General features: G+C 43.4%; 1 protein-coding gene across 1 annotated transcript in view; it reads right to left on the minus strand.

Moving 5' to 3' along the window:
- The window catches only part of ITGA8 (integrin subunit alpha 8), a 149,721-nt gene that overhangs the window by 51,301 nt on the left and 71,419 nt on the right, over nt 1–27,001 (minus strand). Inside the window, exons 16-19 of the mRNA XM_044292919.1 lie at nt 21,821–21,876; nt 19,945–20,099; nt 18,937–19,074; nt 16,381–16,448 (exon numbers count right to left, since the gene is read on the minus strand). Of these exons, the coding sequence (XP_044148854.1) occupies nt 16,381–16,448; nt 18,937–19,074; nt 19,945–20,099; nt 21,821–21,876 (417 nt within the window). The remainder of the gene's footprint in view (nt 1–16,380; nt 16,449–18,936; nt 19,075–19,944; nt 20,100–21,820; nt 21,877–27,001) is intronic.

Consider the following 27,001-nt stretch of genomic DNA (forward strand, 5'->3'; position numbering starts at 1 on the left):
AAGGTCTCTGAGGAGGACCCGGATTGCTTGAGGATTACATGAGCAGCTCACTGATTTTAGTGGACTTCATGTAATACCAAATGTCACCTGTGGTGGTGCTGCAGGAAAAACAAAGCTTGCTGCTCTATTTCCACATTCCCAAGTTGGATCGATCACAAGTTCAGCAGGGGTGAGGCTTAAAATGTCCTTACAATTTTTATTAAATGTTGAGATGTAGGCTGCCGAGGATCTGCAGTGGTCAAAGCTCAGTGACTCTCCACAATGGAATAGGATAAGCTGTCTTGGTACTCAAAACGGAAGTACCAGAAAACACCTCACCTGGTTCCTTCTAGCCGTACTATAATTTATTTAACTGATATATGACTAAAACCGTTCCTTTACCAGTGTACTAAAGAGACATGATAAATGGAACCCAACACCTACAGCAGTTTGGACACAGCCTTCAGATAGTTGTAATAAGAGATTTTTGAACCCTATCATTGCACCACCTGTGCTGTCCCAGCTATGGCTTCAGAACTAGAATTCCTTATTGTGTTCTGTGTAATCCAATATGCTTCATGTATTTTGCCATCTAGTGCCCATTGTTATATTTGGCTTATGTAAGTTATCCATGCTGTATTTCTGTCATTCATTCTGTAACTCCTCCTCTCCTGTGAGCTCACTTCCTGCAGTCTTTTCCTGTTTGCCAGACATGCATCACACAGCTGAAGATAATATTTTCCTTTTCCCTCTATTATAGGTTCAATAAATTAACTAACGGCATATCCACTGCATCTCCCTTACTAGAATTCTACATGCAACTTGTGTTGCAAGGGGGAAGATTATAGTTAGCTATCTTCCATTGCTTGTACAAGATATTGCCACTCACACTCATCAGAGACTTATCTCACATACATTGGTGGCAGAATACCTCCCTTCCTCAATGGTGCACTGGGCAACTGCCTACTTTATACACCTCTGCTCAAACCCATCCCACCTATCTTAAAATATTCATAACATGTCATTTGTGTCTAAACTTCTCCTTTAAAGAGAACCATTTTTTTCTCTTGACATGTCTGCTTAAGTAACTACTTACATCCCACAGGTAATAACAATTCTGGAGCATATTTACTTATAACCATATGTTGTACCATTCCTCTATTATTCCTGCTAGAAGTTATGAATTACTAGTAGTTTGCAATGAAGGTCCAGTTGGTTACCAGTTGTGTGTGTGTGTCCCTTCACAGTCTGTCACTTTCCAATAACTGCTGCCAGTGTCAGACTGTGCAGGGACACACCCTCAACTACTAACACTCATCTGGACCTTCATTGTAAACTGCTAGTAATTAATTTATAATTTCTAGCTGGCATAATAGAGGAATGACACACCATAGTGTCATAAGAAGAGATGCTCCAGAATTGCCATTACAAGGGGGATGCAAGTAGTTATTAAAACAGACATGTCAGAGGAGAGGTCACAGTTCCTATTTAAAGGGCATCTGTCAGCAGTTTTGTACCTATGACACTGGCTGATCTGTTACATGTGCTACCTTGTTCATATGTGCCCACATTGCTGAGAAAAATGAAGTTTTAATATACATAAATGAGCCTCTAGGAGCGTTGCCGTTATACCTAGAGGCTCTGCTCTCTCTGCAACTGCCGTGCCCTATGTGTAACGCCCCAGAGTGGCATCACCACTTCTGCACCCCGCTACTGTCTTTACTGGTTAACCTCATAACATCATGTGTATTTATTTCAGGTCCAAACACTATGCATTTCCTATTTTGTAACTGTTTATGTTCACGTGTAATGTGCCTGGTTCAACAGCAGGTGGCAGCAAATACGGCAGAGCTACAGGTACATAGAATGGAGCTTTCCATTCTAACCCTCCTCTGTCGAGGAGTGGGTGAGTCCCACTTCCTGCAGGAAGGAGGGGTCCAAATTTAGTCTAGCTTACCCCCAGCTAGGGGAAGGAAGCAAGTGCTGGACACGTCTCTGCTGGACATGCCCAGGCCAAGCAAAGCCAAGCCAGCCAGAGCACCTTCAGCTCTGCTGGATATGGAGGCCACAGTTTGGAGCCTCAGGAGCCAGGAGGAGATTTTCCTGGCCTAATTAAGAGACAGACTACAAAGAGAGAAGTTGCAGCATAAAGAAGAAGCTAAGTTATACAGCAAGCCTGTCAGTACAGCAGAGTAAGAGAGCAACAGATGTAGCAGAGACAAGTTTGCCTGCCAGAGTTTAATGCTAAAGCCTGCTGGGACAAGACAAAATTTTAAGACTGTTTTTGATGACCGTTTATTCAAGTAAAGCTGCTATTGAACTTCATACCAGGTCTGGACTCAAGTTACTTATTTCATCCCTCTCTTACTACCCCCTATTTGTCTGCTTGAGAGCCAACGCCTGGGGTTCCAGCTGTATCCGGGTAGGAGCACCGTGACACTCGCACTCAACATAAAGGGACATTTTAGGCCACCCTTTACCACTCGACCACTCCTACACCTGGGTACTCTGGTCATCTTTATGGCCCCAGGGCGCGGCCCGCTGCATATGCACTTTGATTGACAGGGTCAGGCAGTGTAAACATCATCACATCGGGTCCTGCCAATCAAAGTGGAGAGGGCGCGGCAGTTGCAGAGAGAGCAGAGCCTCTAGGTGTAATGACAACGCCCCCATTGCTCCTAGAGGCTCATTTGCATATATTAAAACATGATTATTCTCAGCAATGCGGGCACATAGGAACATGGGACCAACACAGATGTCTTCAGCTGCCAAACGCACATGCAACAGGTCAGCCAGTGTCATAGGGACAAAACTGCTGACAGATGCCTTTCAAAGAGATTGTACAGGATTAAAAAAAATTCTATATAAAAAGCACCACAAACAGCGGCACACCTATGTATGGGTTGTTTGTGGCATTGCAGATCAGCTAGATTAAAGTGAATAGGGCTATGATGCAATGTAATTAATACATTGTGCCTAGTCATCTGACTATAGAACGTTCCGTTACACGTGCTTTAGTATTTTAAAACTTAGCTTTTATTTTTAATCGTAAATGAGCCTCCTAAATAACAAACTGTGAGACAATTTAAAAAATCGCAGCAGTCAGCAGAAATGATTCCCTACATTCTATTCAATGAATTAGGAATAAAGTGATACCAATTTGTATCTATTCACGGCATCACGCTGCTGAAGTGACAAGGTGGCCTGCTGCATGCGCGCTAGAGCTGCCTACATATCCCTGTTCAGGGATCTAAGATTGCCCTATTGTTAGCTCTCAGGAGGGAAGCTTCTGCTTTTCTTACTGCTCTTAAGGCCTCTTTCCCACGGGCGTGTGCGCCCCGTGGTCGTGCTGCGGCCCGCAAAATGCTGGTCGCAATGCACGAGCACAGTCCGTGGGGCAGCCGCAGCGGATCGCTGACCTATTCACTTGAATCGGTCCGCGATCCGGCCGTTCCGCAAAAAGATAGGACATGCTCTATCTTTTTGCGGAACGGAAGTACGGGACGAAACCCCACGGAAGCACTCCACATCATGAGCGGATCTGGTTGTATTATGTCTTCTATAGCCATGACGGATCCGTCTTGGACACCATTGAAAGTCAATGGGGGACGGATCAGTTTTCTATTGTGTCAGAGAAAACGGATCCGTCCCCATTGACTTACATTGTGTGTCAGGACGGATCCGTCTTGCTCCGCACCACATCGCGGACAGAAAAACGCTGCTTGCAGCGTTTTTTCTGTCCGCGTTGGGGACGCAACCAAACGGAACGGAATGCATTTTGGTGCATTCAGTTTCGTTCAGTTCAGTTGACAACGAATAGGGACAAAGCTGAAGCGTTTTCTTCTGCTATTGAGACCCTATGACGGAACTCATTAGCGGAATTGAAAACGCAGATATGAAAATAGACTACCTTGTCACTTCAGCAACGTAATGCTGTGAATAGATACAAATTGGTATCACTTTATTTCGTATGGCTTTTTCAGTGTTTTGTGGTCCGTTTTTTACGGATCCGTTTTCTTTCCGTTTTTCCGTATGCCATATACAGTATACAGTATTTACATAGAAAAAATTGGGCTGGGCATAACATTTTCAATAGATGGTTCAGCAAAAACAGAACGGATACGGAAGACATACGGATGCATTTCCGTATGTGTTCCGTTTTTTTTTTGCAGGCCCATTGACTTGAATGGAGCCAAGCACCGTAATTTGCGGACAAGAATAGGACATGTTCTATCTTTTCACGGTACGGAAATAAGGAAATACTGAAACGGAATGCACACGGAGAGACTTCAGTTGTTTTTGCTGAACCATTGAAATGAATGGTTCAGTATATGTTCCGCATACTGAACGCAAAATACTGTCGTGTGCATGAGCCCTTATTCATTGAATAGAACGTAGGGAATCGTTTCTGCTGACTGCGGCGATTTCTGAATCGTCTCACAGTTTATGTTATTTAGGAGGCTCATTTACGATTAAAAATAAAAGCTAAGTTTTAAACTACTAAAACTACAACTCCCATCATTCCCTGATAGCTGTATTATGCCCAGGCATGATGGGAGTTGTAGTTTTGCAACAGCTGGAGGGCCACGAGTTTGACATCCCTGTACTAAAGGAACGTTCTACAGTCAGACCACTAGGCACAATGCATTACTAACATGGTAAACGTTATACACGAGCTGACCGGTCCACTTTGGAATTGTGATGCAATATAAAACGCACCTGTGGACAGGTGTGGCGCTGTCTTTGGAAAACGAAGCAGCCAAGAAATAGAAAAGAATTTGTTAATAATTTATACAATTCCCTGCAATGTTTATTGATAGTAACCCAAATATTTATCGCAAACTCAACATTCAACCTTGGACTGAATATGTGTATTAATAGCAGCCCGCGGTACAATACTGCGCACATCGTCAGCATCCTTAATTATTTCCTGTGCAGAAAAAAGGGGCCAATTAAATGTGTTTACCCGAGCCCTCCGCGGGCGGATTACAGGCGACGGCAACTTAATAATAACTTAAATGCTCTTTAGTTTGATCCCTCTAAACAGATACATCCCTTTGTATTCAAATGTTTATCTCAATCAGGAAGCCGGCCTGATTGCGGACATGGATCCGCTCACCCTGCAGACTGTGCGTCTACCAAGTAACGCGTGCGAATGCGGGTGGGTACGGTACAAATAACCGGTATTACAAGCAGATCATTTGTCATCTCAGTTATTATATTCAGTGGGAATTAGGATCTCTAATCACGTATGGAACTGAATTCTTTATAGAGCCGGAGCGCGATTGTGCACAGTTAGGCCTCCTTCCCACAACCGTTTTTTTTCCGTTTCCGGGCCGTTTTTTTTGCGTTCCGTATAAGGTCCTTATTTGGAACCATTCATTTCAATGGTTCCGCAAAAAAAATGTAATGTACTCCGTATGCATTTCGTTTCCGTATTTCCGTTTTTGCATTCCGTTGAAAGATAGAACATGTCCTTTTATTGCCCGCAAATCTCCATTTAAGGCCTCTTTCACACAACCGTTTTAGTTTCCTTTTTGCGGGCCGGTTTTTTGCGTTCCGTATACGGTCCGTATACAGAACCATTCATTTCAAAGGGTCCGCAAAAAAAACGGAATGTACTCCGTATGCATTCCGTTTCCGTGTTTCCGTATCCCCGTTCCGTGCAAAGATAGAACATGTCCTATATTTGGCCACAAATCACGTTCCGTGGCTCCATTTAAGTCAATTGGTCCGCAGAAAAACCGAAACACATACGGAAATGCATCCGTATGTCTTCCGTATCCGTTCCGTTTTTTGCGGAACCATCTATTGAAAAGGTTATGCCCAGCCCAATTTTTTCTATGTAATTACTGTATACAGTATATGCCATACGGAAAAAACGGAACGGAAAAACAGAACAGAAACGGAAACACAAAGAAAACAAAAAAAATGGAACAACGGATCCGTGCAAAACGGACCACAAAACACTGAAGAAGCCATATGGTCGTGTGAAAGAGGCCTTATGCTGAATGTACAATAGGCCTCTGCCCCTTTAACAAAAAAATAAATAAAAAATAAATAGATTTTAGACAACTTCGATTCATTCAAATATTCAAAATAAATAAACACATGTTTTTTTTAACCCCTTCAAGCGACAGCCAGTTTGGACCAAATGCCGGAGCCCCATTTTTCTAACCTGACATGTGTCACTTTATGTGGTAATAACTTTGGAACGCTTTTACCAAGCCATTCAGAGATTGTTTTCTAGTGCCACATCGTACTTCATGTTAGTTGTGAATTAGAGTTGATACGTTTTACCTTTATACATAAAGAAATCCAATATTTGCACAAATTTTGGAAAAATTAGCTATTTTCAAAATTAGAAATTCTTTGCTTTTAAGACGGAGAGTGTAGTGATACTTCATAAAATAGTTATCACTTTACATTTCCCATATGTCTACTTTATGTTGGCATCGTTTTGTAAATGTAATTTTATTTTTTGGGGACGTTAGAAGGCTTAGAAGTTTAGAAACACATTTTTTAGTTTTTAAGAAAATTTCCAAAACCTACTTTTTTAAGAACCATTTCAATTATGAAGTCACTTTGTGGGGTTTACACAGTAGAAACCACCCATAAATGACCACGTTTTAGAAACTACACCCCTCAAGATAGTTTTTTTATGTTTTACTTCTTTTTCAGCAATAAAATCACTACCTGTGTGAAGTTGGCACCCCATGTTCTTAAATTTCAAAAATAAATACACCATTCGTTTGTGCTGCGTTTGTGCCACAAAAATGAACGTTTGTGCCGGTTCGGTTCCTGAGATATTGCGCGTTAGATTTTTATGAAGCCCCGCCCATTTTCCACCCCATGTTCTTAAATTTCTAAAATAAATACACCATTCGTTTGTGCTGCGTTTGTGCTGGTTTGTGCTGCAAAAACGAATGTTTGCGCCGCTTTGGTTTCCGAGATATTGCGCACTTGATTTTCTGAAACCCCGCCCATTTTCCACCCCATGTTCTTAAATTTCAAAAATAAATACATCATTCATTTGTGCTGCGTTTGTGCTGGTTTGTGCTGCAAAAATGAATGTTTGCGCCGCTTTGGTTTCCGAGATATTGCGCACTCGATTTGCTGAAACCCCGCCCACTTTCCACCCCATGTTTTTAAATTTCAAAAAGAAATACACCATTCGTTTGTGCTGCGTTTGTGCTGGTTTGTGCCGCAAAAATGAACGTTTGTGCCGGTTCGGTTCCTGAGATATTGCGCGTTAGATTTTTATGAAGCCCCGCCCATTTTCCACCCCATGTTCTTAAATTTCAAAAAGAAATACACCATTCGTTTGTGCTGCGTTTGTGCTGGCTTGTGCCGCAAAAATTAACGTTTGCGCCGCTTCGGTTTCCGAGATATTGCGCTTGATTTGCTGAAACCCCGCCCACTTTCCACCCCATGTTTTTAAATTTCAAAAAGAAATACACCATTCGTTTGTGCTGCGTTTGTGCTGGTTTGTGCAGCAAAAATTAACGTTTGCTCCGCTTTGGTTTCCGAGATATTGCGCTTGATTTGATGAAACCCCTCCCACTTTCCACCCCATGTTTTTAACCCTGACTCTAGACCCCTCAGGTGTGCTGCAGCTTGCCCCCCACAACTTTTTTGGGGGCACAAGCATATTATATATTTTTTTTCTGCGTACGCTGACTGTTAGCGCATCGCACGCCCCAACGCTGATCAACTTCAGACGGTTGATCAGCGAGTTTGAATTTTTAAAAAAAAAAACAAATTTTTGGGCCTTTTTTAATTTTTTTGTCTGTTAGGTTTAGGGTAAGTTCCCGAACACCCGTCCCCCCACACACACGCACACCAAATAAAGTTTATCACACACACACACTCCCCTATGGCCCGCCGGATGTTCTAGGCGGCATATGCCCAGCTTGCCTCCGAGTCCAAGAGCCCCAGTGAGGACGAGGATGACCCCACTTTCCTTTTGTCATCCGCGTCCTCCTCATCATCTAGCGATGATGATGAGACCCCAAGGCGGCGGAGACGCCGCCAGGTGGAGCAAGGAGACCGCCATGCTAGGGACCCTGTGGCCCACACTAGTACGAGAAGCTCTGGGGCTCGTACTAGTTTTCCGGCCCACCAGTTAAGTCCACCGGAGCCCCCTACCGGTGAACTTGTCTGGTATACCCCAGAGCGTTTTGAGCCCGTGATTCCTGATTTTGTAGGCCAACCAGGAATTCAGATTTCCACAGTGGGCTTCACTGAATGCGACTACTTTAGTCTTTTTTTCAGTGACTCCTTTGTGAATCTGATGTTGGAGCAGCACGAACCTTGTACGCCCCACAGTTCATTGCTCAACATCCGGGCTCCTTTTTGGCTAGGCCCGGTGGCTGGACTCCGGTCTGTGCAGCCAAGATGAGGATGTTTTGGGGCCTCGTGCTGCATATGGGCCTAGTCAAGAAACCTAGTGTCAGGCATTACTGGAGTGGGACGTCCTCTACCAGACCCCACTTTACAATTATGCAGATAATGCAGCATGTCCCCCCCAAGGTGATCCTGCCTATGACCGCCTGTACAAAATCAGGCCGGTCATCGATCACTTTGGGGCCAAATTTGTGCAGGTCTATGTACCTGGAAGGGAAGTCGCGGTTGATGAGTCTCTCATTGCTTTCAAGGGGAGACTCATTATCCGCCAGTATGTTCCCTCTAAGCGGGCGAGGTATGGCGTGAAGCTGTACAAACTTTGTGAGAGTGCCTCAGGGTGCACTTACAAGTTTTGTGTGTACGAGGGGCGAGATTCCCGTATTCAACCCCCAGAATGTTCCCCCACTCTGGGTGTTAGCGGGAAACTCGTGTGGGACCTTATGTACCCACTGCTAGATAAGGCTTACCACCTTTGCATGGATAACTTTTATACTAGTATCCCCTTGTTCCAGTCTCTCGCCGCCAGATCCAAGTTCGCTTGTGGGACCGTGCGGAAAAATCAACGCAGCCTCCCCACCCACCCCTTCCAGGTACCTATCCCTAGGGGTGCGACCCGTGCACTTCCCAGTGGAAACCTGTTGCTGGTCAGATATAAGACAAGAGGGATGTCCTTGTACTGTCCACAATTCACGGTAACGGCATCATCACAACTGTCCCTGTGCGAGGTACCGCAGCAACGGTCCTCAAGCCTGATTGCATCGTCGACTAGAATCGATATATGGGAGGAGTTGATCTCCCTGATCAAGTCCTCGAGCCATATAACGCCATGCGCAAAACCCGGGCATGGTATAAAAAAGTTGCGGTCTGCTTGGTGCAGGTTGCCTTGTACAACTCTTTTGTGCTGTCCCGGAGTGCTGGCAACACAGGGACATTCCTTCAGTTCTATGAGGCAGTCCTCAAGGACCTGATCTTTTCTGACTGGGAAAGAGCAGGCCAGAGTACCTCGGGAACTGGAGGTGCCCGGATCGTCCCTGGCCAACACGGTGTGTCACAGGAGGGGGATACGGAAGGACACCACTACTCAGTGTGACACGTGCCCCGATCATCCGGGCCTCTGCATTATTGGTTGCTTCAGGGAGTACCACACTTCCATGGAGTACTAAATTTATGTTCCCCTTCCCCATTTTAGCCACTGATAATCGGATATAAAACTATGGGGATACTAGTATAAAAGTTATCCACGAACAGGTGGTAGCCCTTATCTAGCAGTGGGTGCATAAGGTCCCACACAAGTTTCCCGTTAACACCCAGAGTGGGGGAACATTCTGGGGGTTGAATACGGGAATCTCGCCCCTCGTACACACGAAACTTGTAAGTGCACCCTGAGGCACTCTCACAAAGTTTGTACAGCTTCACGCCATACCTCCCCCGCTTAGAGGGAACATACTGGCGGATAATGAGTCTCCCCTTGAAAGCAATGAGAAACTCATCAACCGCGACTTCCCTTCCAGGTACATAGACCTGCACAAATTTGGCCCCAAAGTGATCGATGACCGGCCTGATTTTGTACAGGCGGTCATAGGCAGGATCACCTTGGGGGGGACATGCTGCATTATCTGCATAATTGTAAAGTGGGGTCTGGTAGAGGACGTCCCCACTCCAGTAATGCCTGACACTAGGTTTCTTGACTAGGCCCATATGCAGCACGAGGCCCCAAAACGTCCTCATCTTGGCTGCACAGACCGGAGTCCAGCCACCGGGCCTAGCCAAAAAGGAGTGCGGATGTTGAGCAATGAACTGTGGGGCGTACAGGTTCGTCTGCTCCAACATCAGATTCACAAAGGAGTCACTGAAAAAAAGTGGGGAGGAGGACGCGGATGACAAAAGGAAAGTGGGGTCATCCTCGTCCTCACTGGGGCTCTTGGACTCGGAGGCAAGCTGGGCATATGCCGCCTAGAACATCCGGCGGGCCATAGGGGAGTGTGTGTGTGATAAACTTTATTTGGTGTGTGTGGGGGGACGGGTGTTCGGGAACTTACCCTAAACCTAACAGACAAAAAAATTAAAAAAGGCCCAAAAATGTGATTTTTTTTAAAATTCAAACTTGCTGATCAACCGTCCGAAGTTGATCAGCGGTGGGGCGTGCGATGCGCTAACAGTCAGCGTACGCAGAAAAAAAATATATAATATGCTTGTGCCCCCAAAAAAGTTGTGGGGGGGGGCGGGAGGGGGGCAAGCTGCAGCACACCTGGGGGGTCTAGAGTCAGGGTTAAAAACATGGGGTGGAAAGTGGGAGGGGTTTCATCAAATCAAGCTTGCAATATCTCGGAAACCAAAGCGGCGCAAACGTTAATTTTTGCTGCACAAACCAGCACAAACGCAGCACAAACGAATGGTGTATTTCTTTTTGAAATTTAAAAACATGGGGTGGAAAGTGGGCGGGGTTTCAGCAAATCAAGCGCAATATCTCGGAAACCAAAGCGGCGCAAACGTTAATTTTTGCGGCACAAACCAGCACAAACGCAGCACAAACGAATGGTGTATTTCTTTTTGAAATTTAAGAACATGGGGTGGAAAATGGGCGGGGCTTCATAAAAATCTAACGCGCAATATCTCAGGAACCGAACCGGCACAAACGTTCATTTTTGCGGCACAAACCAGCACAAACGCAGCACAAACGAATGGTGTATTTATTTTTGAAATTTAAAAACATGGGGTGGAAAGTGGGCGGGGTTTCAGCAAATCAAGTGCGCAATATCTCGGAAACCAAAGCGGCGCAAACATTCATTTTTGCAGCACAAACGCAGCACAAATGAATGATGTATTTATTTTTGAAATTTAAGAACATGGGGTGGAAAATGGGCGGGGTTTCAGAAAATCAAGCGCGCAATATCTCGGAAACCAAAGCGGCGCAAACGTTTATTTTTGCAGCACAAACCAGCACAAACGCAGTACAAACGAATGGTGTATTTTTTATTTTTATTTAAGAACATGGGGTGGAAAGTGGGCGTGGCTTCAGCAAATCAAGCGCAATATGTTGGAAACCAAAGCGGCGCAAACGTTAATTTTTGCTGCACAAACCAGCACAAACGCAGCACAAACGAAGGGTGTATTTCTTTTTGAAATTTAAGAACATGGGGTGGAAAATGGGCGGGGCTTCATAAAAATCTAACGCGCAATATCTCAGGAACCGAACCGGCACAAACGTTCATTTTTGCGGCACAAACCAGCACAAACGAATGGTGTATTTCTTTTTGAAATTTAAGAACATGGGGTGGAAAATGGGCGGGGCTTCATAAAAATCTAACGCGCAATATCTCAGGAACCGAACCGGCACAAACGTTCATTTTTGCAGCACAAACCAGCACAAACGCAGCACAAACGAATGGTGTATTTCTTTTTGAAATTTAAAAACATGGGGTGGAAAATGGGCGGGGTTTCAGAAAATCAAGTGCGCAATATCTCAGAAACCAAAGCGGCGCAAACATTCGTTTTTGCAGCACAAACCAGCACAAACGCAGCACAAACGAATGGTGTATTTATTTTAGAAATTTAAGAACATGGGGTGGAAAATGGGCGGGGCTTCATAAAAATCTAACGCGCAATATCTCAGGAACCGAACCGGCACAAACGTTCATTTTTGCGGCACAAACCAGCACAAACGAATGGTGTATTTATTTTTGAAATTTAAGAACATGGGGTGCCAACTTCACACAGGTAAAATATTCACACAGGTAAAATCACTTTTGTGTTAAAAATAAATTATATTTTGCATCGCCATATACTAAAGTCCATAGCTTTTTTATTTTTTCCCCAACGTAGCTGTATGGGGGCTTGTTTTCTGCATGACGGGCTGTAGTTTTTATGGGTATCATTTTGGGGTACATATGTCTTTTTGATCACTTGTTATTTATTTATCTGTAATTTGTTTCTACATTATATTTTACAGTATTCAACGTGCGGGATTGGTAATGTGATAGTTTTATAGATCAGGTCGGTACGGACGCGGTGATACCAATTATGTGTAGTATTTTATTATTTATTTCACTTTTTTTAATTACATAAATGAACGGATATGAGAAAAGACAATTTGTATTTTATTTTTATTTACATTTTTATATATTTATTTTTATTTTTTTCACTTTTGGTTTTTTTTACACTTTTTTATTTATTTATCAAGACCCATCTTGAAGATCCAGTGGGCCTGATGGCTATACAGTGCATTGCAATAGTCATCTATTGCAATGTACTGTACAGTCAGTGCTACACTTAGGCCTCATGCACACGACAGTATTTTTTTGCGGTCCGCAAAAAGGGGTTCCGTTGTTCCGCGATCCGTTTTTGTTTCTGTGTGTCTTCCTTTATTTTTGGAGGATCTCCAAACATGAAGGAAAGTAAAAAAAAATCTAAGTTTAGTTTGCCATGCAAATGATAGGAAAAAAACAGGTGCGGACACGCGGACGCGAATGACAATCTTGTGTGCATCTGTGTTTTTTCACGGACCCATTGACTTGAATGGGTCCGTAAACCGTTGTCCGTGAAAAAAATAGGACAAACAGTGCATTAGCCGAGTTTTCCACTGACCCATTGAAAGTCAAAACGGAACAACGGACACGGGACACAACAACGGTCGTGTGCATGAGGCCTTACACTAACCCTGCTTTCACCCTGCATTCACGTTTTTTGTAATAGTAAACGCGCGTTTGACGCGCGTTTGTGTAATTGACTGCAGTGTCCTATGGCCACAAACGCGCGTCAAAATGCCCCAAAGAAGCTCAAGAACTTGATTATGTAAAACGCCCAGGTGAGAACCATTCCCATAGGGAAGCATTGGTTTTCATGTGTTGAGCGTTTTACAGCGCGTTTGAACGCGCTGTAAAACGCTCAGGTGTGAACTTAGGGTAAGGCTGATCAGACCCTCAGGGTCTGATCAGACTTAGGTACATGGCAGCCCAGACGCCTTTGTAAGGCATCTGTTTGCCATGGCAACCATCGGGCCGCTGCCATCGCAGCAGCGGCGGCCTGATGGAGAGAGAGGGAGTTCCTCCCTCTCAACCCCATGGATGCTGCGGGAGGCTGCTGACCGTGGCATCTATGGGGTTAAACAGCCGAGATCGACCAGCACCGATTTTGGCCGTAGCAGCAGAGTGTCATTTGTAAGTTACAGCTCCGTTCCTGAGCCGCTGCCATCAGAGGACATCGCAGCAGGGGGCATCTGGGGCGGATGGTGGACAATGGGAGGGGGCAATTCATCAGGGGCACATTGGGGGTCTTATCTGATTTCAGGGTGGACTGATCAAGTCGAATGGGTCTGGATCCGTCTGCGGAATCTGCAATGATGTTGCCCCTGCAAATTGCGGCCGTGTGCATGAGCCCATAGGCTACTTTCACATCTGCGGTTTTGCTGTATCCTTCATTGATCAGTAAAAACACTTCCGTTATAATACGTTATAATTCCCTTATAATACAACCGTCTGTATCCGTTATGAATGGATACGGTTGAATTATCTCTAAAATAGCCAAGACGGATCCGTCACTAAAACCCTTGCAAGTCAATGGGCGCTGGATCCATTTTCTTTTGTGTCCGAGAAAACGGATCCGGCACCGTTGACTTACATTGTGTTTCATGCTGGATCCGTCTTGCTCCGCATCCCATGACGCAATCAAAAATGCTGCTTGCAGCGTTATTCTGTCTGCGATGGGAACACAACGAAACGGAACGCAATGCATTCTGGAGCGATCTGTTCCGTTCTGTTTTGTCCCCATTGGGACAAAACATAAGGTTTTCCTCCAGTATTGAGATCCTATGACGGATCTTGATACCGGAAAGGAAAAACGCTGATGTGAAAGTAGCCAGACTCACCCTCCCAAGCCCCCCGATGCCATCATCTCCACGGCACTCCCACGCTCTGCAGCCTCGTCCATCCCAGTCCTGATCGGATGCTGCTACGTCTTTTCCTGCTTAGTTCGTGATGTGCGTGATGACGTCACCGTGGTCACCACGTGGCAACATCATCACGCATATGGCAGGTCCTGTTCAGTGAAGGTAGAAGAAGCTGCTGCAGCGCAATCAACTGGATGAGGTGAGTTGTTGTTTTTTTTTTTTTTTAACCCTCAATGGCCATATTGTTTGGAATTCTGTCTTAAGAATGCTATTATTTTCCCATATAACTATGTTATAGCGGAAAATAATAAAGTGAAGTTCGGGTCCCCATTGACTTCAGAGGGGTTCGGGGTCAAGTTCGGGTCCTGAACCCAAACCTACTCTTAGGGCTCATGCACACAAACGTATTTTCTTTCCGCTTCCGTTCTGTTTTTTTTTTACAGACCGTATGTGGAACCATTCACTTCAATGGGGTTTTAGAAAATACAGAAGTTACTCCGTGTGCATTCTGCATGGCCGTTCCGCAAAAAAGTAGTGCATGTCCTAATATTGTCTGCAAATCACGGTCCGAAGCCTCATTCAAGTCAATAGGTCCGCCAAAAATACGGAACACATTCCGTATTTCATCCGTATTTTGCGGATCCATACTGTAGAAATGCTATGCCCAGCCCATATTGCTCATGTGTTTGGTGATTAATAAGTTACTGTTTCTGTATACGATCCGCAAAAAACGGATCAAATACGGAAACCATACGGATATGTTTTGTGCAATAACGGAACGGAAGAGGACTTAAATCAGAGAGAGAAAAAACTCAGATACGGAACAACGGATCCGTGAAAAATGGACCGCAAAACAACAACGGTTGTGCGCATGAGCCCTTAAAGGGGTTATCCAATTTTAGACAATGGGGGCATATCGCTAGGATATGCCCCCTATTGTCTGATAGGTGCGGGTCCCAGCACCTACAAGGAGAACAGAGCGGACAAAGTGGAGGAGGGCGCACTGCGCATGCGCAGCCGCCCTCCATTCATTTCTATGGAGCTGCCGGTTATTTCAGTCGGCCCCATAGAAACCACAGAATAGGAGCGGTGGCCGCTCATGCGCGGTGCGCTTCCATTCACTTCAATCGGAGAAGTGGGGAAACCCAGGGTCCTCCAGCCACAACTCTCCCCGGCTCCGTTCTCCTTGTAGGTGTGGGTCCCAGAGGTGGGACCCGCACCTTTCAGACAATAGGGGCATATCCTAGCCATATGCCCCCATTGTCTAAGATGGGATAACCCCTTTAAGCACAGAAAGAGCAGAGGTTTAAATGAATAAAATACAAGTTTTACTGAATCCTTTCCCATAAAACTATACATCACTCAGCTCAGACGCCGTGTACAATGTGACAGGTTCCCTTTCAGTGTGTGTGCATCCATTCCTTCATGGAGCAGTGGGGTACACTGGGGAGAAGACCCTTCACAGCAAAGATCAAAATGGGCCTCCATTGTGGTGGGTTTTTGTTCAGTGTCTGGTAATTTCAGTAACCTTGGAATTCAAGATAAAACGTAAATTGTATTTACATGAACGGATCCGTCATGATTTCTATTGAAAGTCAATGGGGGACGGATCCGTTTTCTACTGTGTCAGAGAAAACGGATCCGTCCCCATTGACTTACATTGAGTGTCAGGGCGGATCCGTCTTGCTCCGCACCACATTGCTTGCAGCGTTATTCTGTCCGCGATGGGGACGCAACCAAACGGAACGGAATGCATTTTGGAGCGCTCCGTTCAGTTTTGTCCCCATTGACAATGAACGGGGACAAAATGGAAGCGTTTTCCTCCGCTATTGAGAACCTATGATGGATCTCAATACCGGAAAGGGAAAGTAGCCTAATTAGTAATTACTGATTAGACGCATTAGTAAATCCGGATCATTGTATCTTTCTTATTGTTTTATGAAATCTGAAGCCATCTGACAGAAAGCCTATTAGTAGAACGTTTTGTTGAGCGCCATAATCAACACATAAAACAAACATGTCACTTTGCGGTCTGTAACACGGCAGTTTTTTTTGGGACGCATGTCTTCTATTAGAAATCAATCTAGCGATGTATATTTATATAGACTTACGATTTGGCTTTGAGTTTCAGGTCAGGAATGCACATATTGTCCTCTCCGCAGTCCACAAGAATGTGCGCCTGAGCGTGGGGAAAACAGGAGACCGTCACAAAGCCTTAATCACTGCATCAACGACATTTCTAAGATTCCGATTCCTTAATATACTTTGGCTTTCAGTTCTTTAACATTTTCAAGATATCTGCTTGCTGTCAGAACACTCTGATTTCCATTCTGAGACAGTAAACATGTCCATAGCTGATCCTGTACTCAGCCGAGCGGTGCAGACAATTGTGTCCAGTGTAGATACATTGGATCCAGACTGATACATTGTAGCTCACAGGGCATTGTCTACACTGGAAACAAAAAGTCTACACTGGAAGCTAAAAGTGTTCTCATTCACTGACAGCAAACAATTATTTTGAAAATGTCAGGAACTGAAAGACATGGGGATGATTTGTCATCTCCCTACGCAATTTTTGTGGCTTAAAAAAGTTGCAAACACTATGGGGGGTCATTTATGAAGACCGGCATTTTAGACACTGGTCTTAATAACCTCGTGCACTGGCGGTGGATCCGGTGAAGTTATGAAGAGGCGCTTCGTCTAGCAGTGTGAAAATATAAACAAACACGCCCTTGCCCTGCGCCGGAGCATGAGATGTCAGAGGGGCCGGTTCAGCTCTGAACCCCAACAACCCCTTTAAGTGTATCCTCTAGCAGTGCAAGTCGGGGATACCAAGACCAGTGACGCCAACTCCGGTTTTGACAAATCTCCCCTGTAGTTTATTAGAAAGTTGTAGAACTTTTCACTTATAAATTGATTAAGCTTAAAGGGGTTTTGCCATCACAGACAATGGGGGCACATCGCTAGGAGAATGGAGCGTGAAAGTAGTGGAGGGCGCACTGCGCATGTGCAGCCGCCCTCCATTCATTTCTATAGGGCCGCCCAAAACAGCCGTGCTCTCCCATTCACTTGTATGGGAGCAGCGCCTGGTGGTGGCCGGACCCTGGGAAACCCGGGGTCCTCCAGCCACAACTCTCCCCGCTCTGTTCTCAGGTCACAGAGTTGCGGGTCCCACATCTATCAGACAATGGGGCATATCCTAGTGATATGCCCCCATTGTATGTGATGGGAATACCCCTTTAAGTTACAGAAGTCAAGAAAGTATTTTAAGAAAAGATTATTCGGCATTAACGGCCCTTTTACACAGGCAGACAAATCGAGGCAATTTTCAGGAAATTAGGTGAAAGCTTCGCTGATGCGAACACCAAAATAATTTTTTCTGGACAGCAGATCCTCTGGTGTGAACAGGAACAATGATTCTCTATGGGGAAGAGCGATCACAGTAGCAATTGTTCATCCCCATACAGAAGAGACGATTGCTGCTTGTAAATGCAGCTTTCCCCTTCTTTATTCAGCAGGCAGTTATCAGGAATGAACAGTTTGTTCCAGATAATTGCCTGCTCTATCGGCCTGTGTAAAGCGGTCTTAAAGGGGTTGTCCCATTTTACCATTTCCGTGACTGGAAGGGGCTGAGTGCCGGCCCCTGGTTTACAGACACTGCCCGGCCGCCCGGTGCTCCGCTGCTTCTGTAGCTCCCATTCTCTACAATTAAGTTCCCGGCCACCCGGGGACCACGTTTAATCCCATCTTAGCATGGAAAAATGGGGAGCTGGGACAACCCCTTTAAGAGTTTTTGAACAGATGCTTCCAGTCCGCTGCGAGTTTTGCTTCCTGAGTTATTCTAAGCGGCCGTCTTTTCTTATCACACAAATGTTTTCTTTTTGGCAGCTCTTAAAACAAAATCAGAATTGTCCAAACACTTTCTTGTCTTCGAAACATCAAAAAGATATTATGCAGGACCTGACAGATTTCAAATTGACAAAGTTTGCACAAACTTATGTGAGTGATTATAAATGGGATTCCTAAATTCTGGACAAAAGTGGTAAAGTAGCAGAGCTGAGCCGCCCCATCACTAATGGGTCGTGTAATCTCTGAGGTTGTGAGGAGCCCTAACATTGCTCCCGTAGACGTCCATGGGGACTTTATGTGCCTCCAATATTAGTTTTATCTATGTCATATTTTTCTATCCATCTATTTATCTATCTACGGTACCTATATCTACCTATCCATCTCATGTCTATCTATCTCATATCTATCTATCTATTTAATATCTATCTATCTATCTCATGTCTATCTATCTAATATCTATCTTTCTTTGTTTACCTACACTATCTATCTATCTGTCTGTCTGTCTATCTGTCTCTTTTGTAGCACTGAAAATAGCCGAGCAGCACGCTCAGCTATTTTCTGAAGTCCCATAGAAATCAATGGAGGGTGGCTGGACATGCCCGGTGCGCTCTTGTTCTCTTTTGTTCAAGAGATAGAAATGACTGGTTGGCGCGGCCTCTGCTCCATTCATGGAACTGCTGGAAATAGCTGAGCCAGCGGTCCCTTCATTTCGGCACTCCCATAGAAATCAATGGGGGGGCTTTTGTTCTCTTTGGGAGCTTTGTTCTAGATACAGGTGTGGGTCCCATAGGTGAGAACCTGTCTGTGGTACTACACACCTGCTGCTGTATTTTTGGCTCCTTATAGAGATTCAATATTGGTTTCAGATCCTGGTCACTCAAGAAAGCAGATTCCTCCAAGCTGTAATTCAGGTTGACAGTGATGGGGGTGAGCTTATCCCGAAACTCCGATTCTTCCTGTGGGGAAAAAAAGGCCAACAAAAAATCTTTAGATTTGGTTCTTTGGAAAAACATGCTTTTTTTTTTAACATTTCATCAGAATGGATTGGACAAATGATCCTATCACTGCCTGGGGTCCTATCGTCCTTGGGGGTCTCTGTCTTCTGGAGTATTTGTGTCACTGGGGAATGATCACATTACTGGCAAAGTGTGAAATCAGAAACCCCAGTGTGAACGGAGACCCCGCTGAGTTGTTTGGGGGCTCTGGAGGACCCGGCACGTCCGTGCATTGCACAGAAAGCTCACTGATTTCCACTGGCGCAGTGCAGTTCCTCATTCTTCGTGTGGTGGCGCTGTAGGTGAATTGAACACTTGCTGCCACTTTCATCCACCGATTAGAGACGATCTCAAAGGATCACAAGAGCAAATTCAAGGTCTGTAATGTTTACATGAAAATCCCAAATTTTTGTGGACCTTGGGGGTGGTAATTAGTGGGATCAGCAGTAGAAATAAGAAGTTTCCATCTGGTAGACCCCCATAAACATCAGATTGCTGTAATCATTGTTAGTCATGGGTGTAACTATGGCGGGGCAGAGAATACGCTCTTGAACCTGGAGCCTAAGGGGCTGTGTCCCTCTGCCCAATATGAGAAGACCAGTCCTATAAATGACATGTCATAGCTGAGGGCTCTGATTTAGATATTTGATTGTGATCAGTTTCAAGCTACCCCTCGGCGATGAATAGTTAAAAGGGTTAGCTGCAATACCGGACACAGCCAGTGGAGAGGTGTGGCGCTGTTTATGGAACTCTAATGCTAAATACAGACCAGATGATAAGATTTGGCTGTATAAATGTCTACACTTATTACATCAGGCGTTCAGAACTCACTCTGAGATAAACAACAAAGTCCAGACACTGCTTTCCGATATCCTTCCCAACGATCACATTGAACACGTGGTGCGTTGTGCCGTAGTCATGGAAGATGGTTCTCTTCACTGCTCCCTTCTGCTTTAACCAGTCCAGTTCCAGTTCAGCTCTCAGAGCTATGAATGAAGATATAATACATAGTACAGCTAATATTTCTATTACAGGGACGTTTAGGGGAATATATATATATATATGTATCATAGATAGAGAGATAGATAGATAGATAGGAGATAATAGATTAGATAATAGATAGGAGATAGATAGATAATAGATTAGATAATAGATAGATAATAGATAGATAGATAGATAGATAGATAGGAGATAGATAGATAGATAGATAATAGATAGATAATAGATAGATAGATAGATAGATAGATAGGAGATATATAACATAATTGATTGATAGATAGATATGAGAAAGATAATTCATTCTAGCAATACAATATTACCGTATATATAAAAATATATAATAGTTAAAGAATCCATAATTACATAATTTTTCCCTATTCCAGTCACATTTAAACAACCAAGCTTTGGATGTGAATAGAGTATAAAACATGCTTAAACAAAAAATTAATTTACTTTATATTTAAAGCAAATATTTCCCCATCCCCCCCCCCCCCCCCCCCTATTCATTGGAGAAGATTAGATTTATTTAGATAAACTGTAGTAATGGAGCCAATGTAAACGGGAGAAAGCGTCTCTTGATGACACTGCTGTTTGTTGTTATAATGAGGGAGATGGCGGGAGGATTTCCTACCCCTCGGAGATATCTCACGGTGTCAGACAGGTCACTGTTTATGTTCTGGCCTTTAGCCCGATGAAAGGAGTGTCACAATGGACATGGGCAAGATTTCCATGCAATGAACTAGATATATAAACACTGCGGGGGCTCAAATTGTGTGATTTGCTCAAAATTCATGTCTCTTTTTTTTTATTTTTGAAAAAATAAGCAACACTATCCTTAATATGGTTTACAAAGTGTTCCAGCTCTTCTCGGATCCCGCTAGTCTCGACTTTCTGGTTTCTCTCAACACACAGGAAATGACCGCTCAGCCAATCACTGGCCACAGTGGTGACCCGCCTCCAGCACTGATTGGCTGAGGGGTCATTTCCTGTGTGTCAAGACGGACCAGGAAGTAGAGAACAGAGTGGGCCAGGAAGCATTGAAGTATCACTTCTTAATAAACAAAAACATTTTACCAGCCAGACAAACCCTTTAAAGACTACAGGGCACATTTATTAAGTTTTACACACCAGTCTTAATAAGCCCCTGCGCAGGCGGTGGAGATGTCGAAGTTACGCAGTGTTTTAGGTGGAATTTTTGAAAATGTCCCTTAAATAACAATTTTAAAAGATCTTAGGGGTTGTCCCAAGAAAAATATTGAGCAGTTTTCAAACCAGCAGCTGGAACTGAATACTTTTGTAATTGCATCTACGGTAATTAGAAATTTAGTATAACCACTAAGTTATTCAATAAAATGTATCTGTATAGCGCCACCTGCTGTTTGTTCTTTTCCTTATCTGCCTGTCCATATTGCTCAGGTGGACGCACATGCTCAGTTCCATTCTTCAACTGCCTCCTGAGCTGTGATAGGGAGAGAGCTGCAGCAGAAAGGCCACGTCCCCCAAGCTGCCAGCTTGATATAAATCTAGCAGAGCAATTGGTTTAATGAATGTGTCAGGTACAGGTCTGGTTCTAGCTTTGTTAGAAAGAGATTGTCATGTACTGTATGATGTCCGATTTTCATTTTTTACATTAATCATGAGATAACCCCTTTAACAAATTTTTAGGTCCTGGTAGTCTGATAGATGCAAAGAGTTGAATGTTACTGACCTATGTGACGTGGAATACCTTGTCCGGATACATCCATACACACCGTCACAGTGAGGCTGCAAATACAAAAATGATAGAAAAACATTCATGATCTCGTCTTCAAAATTCCTCCCGTAAGACATTATTTCCTGGTAAAGAAAAGCTCAGACGACATTCAGAAAATCATTTTATCCTATAAAACTGGAGTCCCTGGATTATGTGGGTGACAACACTGGACCACACAGACTCATGGAGACGCATCCTGCAGTCCTATGTAAAGACATAAATCATAGTATCAGCAAAAAAAAAGGAAACCACAATGTATCCCACTGGCATCTCATGGACCCTATTGACCTGTGATGGATCTTTCAGTTTCCCTTGTGGTGTCTGATAAATGACTTGGGCTCCGATGGAGATGTGAATAAAGCTGTTACGGATGCGGATGTAAATGCGCCATGTCACTGAACAGATATGACTTGTGGATACTCCCGAAACCGAAGGGCATTATCTAAGTAACTCCTTGGTCTTCACCCTTCAACCTCTACACAGGGTTCTGGACTCTGCTGCAGAGGAAACACCAGGCTGCTACCTTTTAGAGTAGTCTCTGTTTAGTGGCTTCTGATCCACAAAGGTCAAGAGACACTTATGTGGAGCACTGTGGGATCAGGTAAAAATGTAGTCAGGGACAAGCTAAGCATGGGACAGTCAGAGTATGTGCAATGTGGTGACAGGCTAAAGGTCCAGGCAGGAAGCACAAGCTCAAATCTGGGAAATAATGTGTAAATGCTGCTCAGCACATAATCTTGCTGGTAGCACTGCAGTAAAGTCTCAGTAGACCTTTATTTCATTTTATTCAGCAAACAAAATACAATACGAGTTTCAGCCAGTTCCAGCATTTTTTTAAATTGAAAATATGGGAAAAATGAAGAAGTCAGGTCAGGTAGCAGAGGGTCAAAATACAGTAAACAGGCCAAGGTCAAGCACAAGTAGAATATAACACATCTGTGCAGGGTCTAGTGGATTAGAAAACGTATTGCTCAGGCACTTTCCCACAAGCAAAGATGCCCTAAATACTCAAAGGCGGTCAGCCATAGGTTGAGGAAGATGGAGGTGCACGTTTCCCCCATAAGAGTATGAGAGAGAGCACGCACGATCATGCCCTATGGAAAGGCAAGAGGCAGGCCTCAGACTATGTGAGCATTGGAGTAGCCTTACTCCTGCGGCCGTGCCCGCCAGGTTGGATCAGAAGCATGAACTACTAGGGAACAAGGGAGGGAGGACAGGCAAGTGCTCCGGTGTCCATGCCTGCCGGGTGGAGAGAGATGGCGGCAGGAACAGATCGCCGGTATAGCAAAATAAGTTGTAGAAAATGAGAAAATCCAGTTAATTTATGGTGCACTACACACATGAGGTCCATCTGACCCGCAAAAATTGCAGTTTGATCATTTGAGAGAGGAAAATGAGAAGAGGAAATTCCAAGGAAGAACTTTATCACAGCAAGTGGAGTAAGTCACAAGTGTGGTCAGTGTAATTACATCTCCTCTATGCACCATTAACATATCAATGCGAGACACTAAACAACTCTCTAATCATAATGACTGGAACTGGAGATTAACTTCCTCTCCGCAATGTGATTAAACTGAACAAGAGCCGACATCTGGACGCTTCCATCCCGCACTTGAGGACACATTTCCTACACTCTACTACACTAAATGTGGTCAAGAATGTGAGGAGTAATGATGGCAGATGACTGCCCCTCTCCTGGGGAATTAGGAATGTATGGGTTATTTCTCATGGGGGGCGGGAGGACATAATGCACTGAATTACACAGAATGTGGCATCCTGGTGCCTGTTTTCTATTTATCTCATGTCTATCAAACTATCTATCTATCAAATCTATCTAATTAACTATTTTATATCTATCAAATTATCTATCAAATTATCTCACTATCTATTTCATATCTATCTCCTATCTATCTATCTATCTATCTATCTATCTATCTATCTATCTCTCTATCTATCTATTTCATATCTATCTCCTATCTATTATCTATCTATCTATCTATCTATCTCATATCTATCTATCTCTGAAAGTATTGATTTATGGATACAGGCAAGAAAATGATGATTATGATAACTGTTTCTGTCTTATTAGTTCTCATTATCTATCTGAAGAAATATATTGCAATTTTCATTAACCCTTTATAAACATGAATGCAACCATCTAAATGTATAATTACTTATATTAAATATATAGGAAATTGAAGTCTGCTGTATACAATGCTCTATAAATTCCGCATATTCCAGTTCTGCTGTTACTGGAAATAAATTTTTCTTTGTGTCTGCACCAGTTTGCACATCGATGTCTGTAACAAGGCTCCACATGCATTTATTATAAACTCCACCATCTGTTAGTTATTACAGTATGAGGAATTTCTATATGCTCATATCCTAACGAGTTACATTATTTATGGAACTGGACCTGACATAGGACTGCGAGGAGCTCTATAAAGCACTACACTCACAACTGGTAAAGTTTTAATTGTTTATCTCCCTCTCTACTTCTATTCTGGACCTCCTGGCAATATTAAAGATTGTCAGATTTTTTTCAATTTCATGCCAACTCTAAGTGTCCCCTAAATTCCCTAAGTACCTGGAGGTGAGAGAAATAAAAAAAAAATATGTTCCCTGTTCCCTTATTACTTATTGATTGTTAGAGTTATTCTCCAAATACTATACAAATTCCAGATACCAGTGTAAAAGATAGTACATCGCTCCAGCTGACAATTCAACATATCATATTTGAGAACATAATACATCAATCGGTTCTGACAAGTCATCATGGAGGGTCAACCTTTTGTGTACAGATTTCCAAAAGGACATGCCATATGCTTTTTGCAAAGAGGGTTCTTAGAGATATCTAACTGGATCCAAAGTTCTCAACCTGCCTCATGGATGGTGCACCTCTGCATGTTCATCAAATGGTAAATTCACATATTCAAATGTCATCTAAGCCCCTTAAGCATCTAGGGGTGAAGAAATAAAAACGGACACGACACACTCTAATGGATTAAATGTCAGTCTTGATGTATCTAGTCAATATTCTCATTTAAAACACCCTATGGTATTCCAATCCCACATACTTAAGGGTAGTTTGTAGTTTAAACCAATTTCAAGGCTTGTGGGATGATTCTGTAATATATGATATACTGGGAAACAAACATAAACATTGATAGTAACATAGTAACATAGTACATAAGGCTGAAAAAAGACATTTGTCCATCCAGTTCGGCCTGTTATCCTGCAAGTTGATCCAGAGGAAGGCAAAAAAAAACTGTGAGGTAGAAGCCAATTTTCCCCACTTTAGGGGAATAAAAAATTCCTTCCCGACTCGAATCAGGCAATCAGAATAACTCCCTGGATCAACGACCCCTCTCTAGTAGCTATAGCCTGTAATATTATTACGCTCCAGAAATACATCCAGGGCCCTCTTGAATTCCTTTATTGTACTCACCATCACCACCTCCTCAGGCAGAGAGTTCCATAGTCTCACTGCTCTTACCATAAAGAATCTGTATGTTTTATCGGAAATAGAGTTCTTAGAGATATCTAACTAGATCCAAAGTTTTCAACCTGCCTCATGGATGGTGCACTTCCGCATGTTCATCAGATTATTCAGTTTACAATGTTAAATTTACATATTCAAATGTCTCCTAAGCTCCTTAAGCATCTAAGGGTGGAGAGAGAAAAAACCTGACACACTCTACTGGGTCAAATGTCAATCTTGGTGTGTCTTGTCAATGTTCTAATTTAAAGCGTCCTATTGTACTCCAATCCCACATGCTTAAGGCTCGTTTGTGGTTTAAACCACTCTCAAGGCTTGTGGGATGATTCTTCAATATATGACATATTGGGAAACAAACATAAATACTGAAAAACGTTGATGCTGTATGTTTTTTTGGGAGATAGAGTTGTTAGAGATAATCTAACTAGATCCAAAGCTCTCAACCTGCCTCATGGATGGTGCACCTCCGCATGTTCATCAAATCATTCCGTTTACAATATGAAATTCACATATTCAAATGTCTCCTAAGCTCCTTAAGTATCTAGGAGTGGGGAATAAAAACTGACACACTCTACTGGGTCGAATGTCAATCTTGATGTGTCTTGTCAATGTTCTCATTTAAAGTGCCCTATGGTATTCTAATCCCACGTGCTTAAGGGTCGTTTGACCACTTTCAAGGCTTGTGGGATGATTCTGTATATATGACATATTGGGAAACAAACATAAATACTGAAAAACATTGATGCCCTGGATTATTTATCTACTGCCTTCCTTGCCTAACGTTTTAGACAACTTAATGTCTCTGTTTATCTTCCCACAGGTCGCGTTTGCATGTGGACCTCTTACAAAACACGTCCTGGCCTCCTTCCATTAATGAGGTGTATGAAGTTACTGATTCACATTTAATGTGGGGGAACTATAGAAATAAACGGAGAGATTATTAAACTGATGCATCAATCTTGGAATTTCATGTTTCCGTCCGCTTTCACGAGGGCTGGAAATACAGCCCTGGCAATTCGGACCTCCGTCAGGTTCTCTTACATGCATTCTGTAATGTAATTTCCCTTACACCGAGAAATCCATCAGCATTCATTCTGAGCAGGCTACACAGCTGGCTCAGGAATACAAAAAGAAGGATCCCGAGGGAGTAAAGAATTATGTGCCTGTTGGATTTAACCTACTAATCGTTTTCAGATGCACAATACAAGGTTAGAACAACCATAACAGAACATAAAACAACATAAACCGAATCAATAACAAAGGCGACTATCAGCTGGGACCATCTAAAAGCTGTTGCAGCAAAAAAATCTGATTGTATTATTTAATATCCCAGAGTTTCCAGTCCTAAAGCAGCTGCGAATGCCGAGATAAATTGGCCTGTGCAACGGACAACTGATATTTGGGCCATTTCCTTTGTGGTCTATGGTAACAATCCCATTGTTTCAAGGTATCTGTTGAATTCAATGTAAATGTATGCAGTGGACATGGTTACATTTTATCTCTGCCAGTGATTGCATTCTTTATAAATTGTAACAGACCCCTAAGGGCCCATATGATTGGGAGGTTGTACGGGGGCCTGCATATGTTGTGTAGGTGACCTTACGTGGAATTAGGACATATCTAAGTTTTGCCTAAAA

The sequence above is a fragment of the Bufo gargarizans genome, chromosome 5 (genome assembly GCF_014858855.1).
Source record: "Bufo gargarizans isolate SCDJY-AF-19 chromosome 5, ASM1485885v1, whole genome shotgun sequence".
Classification (NCBI taxonomy): domain Eukaryota; kingdom Metazoa; phylum Chordata; class Amphibia; order Anura; family Bufonidae; genus Bufo; species Bufo gargarizans.